The 4,767-nt window shown below is 42.9% G+C and overlaps 1 protein-coding gene across 1 annotated transcript in view; it reads left to right on the forward strand.

Moving 5' to 3' along the window:
• Positions 1-310: 310 nt before the first annotated feature.
• The window catches only part of T265_13885 (hypothetical protein), a gene marked incomplete at both ends in the record, with an annotated part of 12,488 nt that continues 8,031 nt past the window's right edge, over positions 311-4,767 (forward strand). Inside the window, 2 exons of the mRNA XM_009170987.1 lie at positions 311-334; positions 3,111-3,201. Coding sequence (XP_009169251.1) covers positions 312-334; positions 3,111-3,201 — 114 coding nt within the window. The remainder of the gene's footprint in view (positions 335-3,110; positions 3,202-4,767) is intronic.

Genomic DNA, 4,767 nt, shown 5'->3' on the forward strand with positions numbered 1-4,767 from the left:
CCATGGCAGTCGATGATGCTGGATGTTCTCCCGGATTGAGATGACTGCAGCACAACCAAATACCCGTTAATTGGTGGCTGTTTTTCTGTCCGCCGAGCTTGTCAAATTGATTTCATTAGTTTCGTCATCACTTCGCACAGTGATGATGCTCACACGATTGGTGATGAAACATCTGCAAGCACAAATCAACACATACTTGGTACACAATCAGTTAAAAGTCTATTCAAAGAGTGCTCCACAAAAGTGTACACCAAACCCGTTCATTTGATCTCATTCTTTCAAAATCTCTTTATCCTTTTCTTCAATCTAGGAAGTCATGCATAGCAGATTTTCGGTAAGTTTTCCCTGCCTACCTTTCGCTATTTGATCACATTATTGAGTGACTACTGACTGAGTGGCACATTTGCAAGAATGGTTCGCACAACGATGATATTTACACGTACAGTCGTTCCTCGCCCGACTTGAAATTGCTTCAATTTCTGTGCAAAGAAGGTATTGGAAAATCAAAGAGGAACAAGTTGAAGCAATCAGATTTTCTACTATGATGCTACTATTGCTGTGCAAAGGAGGTATTGGACAATCAAAGACGAATAAGTTGAAGCAATCAGATTTTCTACTATTGCAAGCTGAAGGGTTCCAAGTGTAAAAATAACACCACTGAGCTCATATTTTTAAATCCTAATGTTACGTCAGAATAGATGAATACCCGAATCTGCATCATAAAGCCGTATATGTGGCTGGAAGCGTTTCCTTACCGGATGTCTTAGCTCAGTAGGAATGAATCCAGCGTACAGTTCCCGGTAAATGTGAGCTTCCGTGTTCGCTTGCCAGTATCCAAAGTACCGTTGAACCAGGCGTCATTTTCCGTAATTCTTGCTTGACAAATGCCACCTACTCTTTTATGCGTCAGTCTGATCACGTGTTTTGGTCAGCTCTCCCAGTGGGAACCCTTTTTCATGTACAAAATCACCCTGGATAAAATTATCTTAGAAGCCTAAAAAGTTCCCTAATGGGATATCCACAATATGTAATTATAGCAAAAGGAAACAGGAAATATCCCGCCGTGGGTTTTGAGTTTTTAGTCGTTCACAACACTGATGGGCGTTTGAATACATCGTCATCTCTTTTAAGTAAGTGGTTAACAGATTCATCCTCCGGCCAAAACAACAAAGTGGAACACGTTGCGCATGTTGAAATCAGAAGCGAAGTTATGAGGACAAAGACACCACGGTTGCATTGTCACCAGTCACGGATACAGCAATGACCTGTTGAATGTAGCGTGTGAAAACAGTGCACCTTATCAGATGACTGTATAACTAGAAGGAATTTGACCTCGTGAACAGAGGAACGCCTCGCACCCTCAGGTGCTGGGTTGGCAGTTCCCTCTTGCAGCCTCAAAGTTCGAGGGCCCCATTATCGCAACTCATCATCAGAGTAACCACACCTGTGAAAAGTGCATAGATTCGTAACAATATAACACAAACTCTTGCAGAAGTGAATCTAATCCCCCCTTTAAGAAGACTATAGTCTGATCGGTTTCACCAAAACAAGATTCTCGAATGTTTGGCCGAATAAAACGAATCTTTCTCAGAGTCTCTTGAATAAATATCACATAACACAACGGTGTAATCAGAAGTAATGACCCATTCTCATGAGAACGATATAGCTAGAACGACGGATTCAGTTGCTTCTTATGGATGGTTACTTCATATAATTTGCACCCCATGTGACTGTCAGCACCAGCGTTTGGGACATGTATGAATTCGATCAGTTGAGCCAAGGCCCTTATGGTATTCTGGTTCAAGCAAACGAGTCCGGCTATCACAAGTTCCTAATGGGTATTGCCTTGACATATGTCCTCCTTGTTTATTTCTCATCATGACGTGTGATGCAAGCATTGTCCTTGACGATGTCAAGCCAGTTTCGTTCTCGAAAAGGAGTCAAAACTATCCGGTGGAGTAAGAAAGAAGCAGATTGGCCATCATGCGGATATTATGTATTTTTGAAAGTTCCATTTAACCATGAAGCTAACCGCAGAGGTTAGCTTTAGAAGACCTATGAATGTAGTTTAGTAAGGCCTAAAGGCTACTTTTATTTGCATGGAGTACCTTGATCCCACTTATTCTCTCATCGGTGCAATAGTTCACTTTGAAAAAACCTTAACACAGTACACATTGAGCACATATCATGTTTCGATAGTACTGCATTAAAAATAAGGATAACGGCCCGTGTTTTCCAGAAAAATGCAGTTACTTTCTGCAAACACCTTTTCCAATCTCTTCTTAACATATTCTATCTATTCGTCGTCTGAGGGGATCTGGGAATTTCGCACGAGATTCAATTCTGCGAATGAGATCAGTGTATGCCGCGAACCCGAGAAGCATCGAACTACTGATTCATCCATACTAGGAGTTATCAGCGATACATGACTTCCTGTCTAGTAGCCGAAGCGTCGGTATAATGTTCCGATACTTTCGGACCTCATTCACACGAAGGAACCGCGATGACATGTTTCCATACATTTTGGACTAAAACAGCATTGCTGTGAGGCAACTCAGTAATTTTTCATTCGACTACTTAATCATCATCACCACTATGATGACATCGCTGTTGACACTGATGCTCGATTCCTTTACAACGAAAGGTTTTCGCTTAATTATATTTAGGGCTTCAGAATCTATTATTCGCTTTTTGTTTCAATGTTTCCAGCCAATCGCAAGCGACTATAGTGCCGGGAAGTACGAACCGCACTCAAACTGTTAGTGCTGTCTTTTCCACCCGTTTGAAACACCACACGCTGTCTACTTCACCATATAAATTCCAAGATTAAGGGTACTTGAATGTTTGTACGCCTCAACGTCTTACATTTCGCTAACTCAGAATCTCCTCAAACTTAGACAACAATTCAATTTACCTGTCTCAAGGCACGAGGGTGACGTAGATTTGCTCAGATTTCCGTGGTATTTCCTGGAAAAATGGAAATTAGTTACAATGAAACGGAATCTAAGGGTATTTTATGTCTGTTCCTAGGTGAGATAGTTCGGTAACAAATAAACGGTGGCTTGCGTAGCGATATGTCTTATGGGGCGCGAAATAGATGGAGGTGTTAGAGTGTGTTACTTCTTTTTCACCACTGTTTCGTATCGCTTTTCACTGTTTTCGGAATTTCAGCTTGTACAGAAATTGGCACGTCCGGTCCCGGTAAGTGCACTGATACCGTTTGGTTTATAAAAGCAGCACTTTAATGCAAGGATATTTGTTGAGTGAGCGTTGTAATTGAACGCGAACTTATTTCCTTCAGATGTGCAGATATGTTGATACATAAATGCACAACAACGTGAAGGGTAAAAGAGAGCCAGAGGCGGTCAACCAATGGCTTGGCAGCGAAGTATGAAAGCCTTTACCGTCAAACTCAGCTGAGCTGGTCATTGCCATCTTCCTGGATGAGGACCCCGAGAGGTGCCATATCAATGGCTAGAGACACTGACCCAGTAACGCGCTCAATGGCGCTCGTGCATGCAAACTATTGCCTTCAATGCACACCTTCCTTCTCAATCTCCGCACTTAGCAGTCCATCTACAGTGCTGTATTCACGCACTAATTTATCAGCTCCCCCCTGCATGATGATGATGATGATGATGATGATGATGATGATGATGATGATGATGATGATGATGATGATGATGATGATGATGATGATGATGAACCTACTGGTCAGAAAAGCCAGTAGACTCGAGGTCCAACTAGGTTCTCAAAGCCCACAGGAGCAAACTTGCTATCGCATGGCAGGCAACATAAAACTGAACAGTTCTACTGACAGGCATTCAAGCTTTCCTCGGATCGTGTACTTCACTAGGAATAGGGAGTCTCTGAATTTCGCTCAGCATATATTTTGTTGTAATTACCTATGTTCCCTAGGGTCCATTCCCACTTCCATTTATTTTCTTGACGCTCAAACCACAGATGTGAAGCACCAAACTCAATTTCACTCCTTTTCAGATAGATTACCGGCGCTTGTTCCCTGGACCATGCCAGTGCTTGATATCCGAAGTGCTGTCAGAAGAGACATTCGTGTTATCAGCACACTAGATAATTCTGAGGGGACGGCATGTTAACCTTGGTGTGCTTTGACGTTATCCAGTTAATTATACTGGTTTTAGCGGTTCATTTTCCCGCTAAGCAAAAATTCCAAGTTTACGGAAGCGTCGATTCAAATGATTAAGGCAGCAGGCGTGAACTCGGGGTATATAGTGGGCATCCGCCGTATGGTGTTTTCTTCTAGGTAAGTTAGACAATGTATCAAGATAAAAGATAATAATCGTTCAGCTGTGACACCCTTTCGGTGCCTGGCTGCCATGCCACCCGAAGGAAGCATGGGGGCTGGGATACCGTCAGGCTGCCCAAGCCTAAGCGGGGGAAATCGAAAGGCAGAGGTCGGGTTCGAAACACGGACCTTCCGGTCCGTAAGTTCGCGCTATAACCAGTGTGCCATCGCGCCCATTTATCCACATAATATCTTAAAGATCGATCCCGGTGTCTGGTTGCATTTATCAAACTGGCCATACAATGTAAAACTTATTCAATCGGAGTGAACGTTTGCAACGGAGATTGTAATGACGTCGATGTTTTTTTTTGGCGAGCTAGACAATGCGCTTAGAGAAGTTTTATTGTCAGCCTAAATAACGTTATCGGTGCGTTGTGGCTGAAAATGCGCACTCACTCACAATACACAGGCGAGGGAACGCTTGTAACCGCACTGCCCAGCTC

The sequence above is a fragment of the Opisthorchis viverrini genome (genome assembly GCF_000715545.1).
Source record: "Opisthorchis viverrini unplaced genomic scaffold opera_v5_117, whole genome shotgun sequence".
NCBI classification, from domain to species: Eukaryota; Metazoa; Platyhelminthes; class Trematoda; order Opisthorchiida; family Opisthorchiidae; genus Opisthorchis; species Opisthorchis viverrini.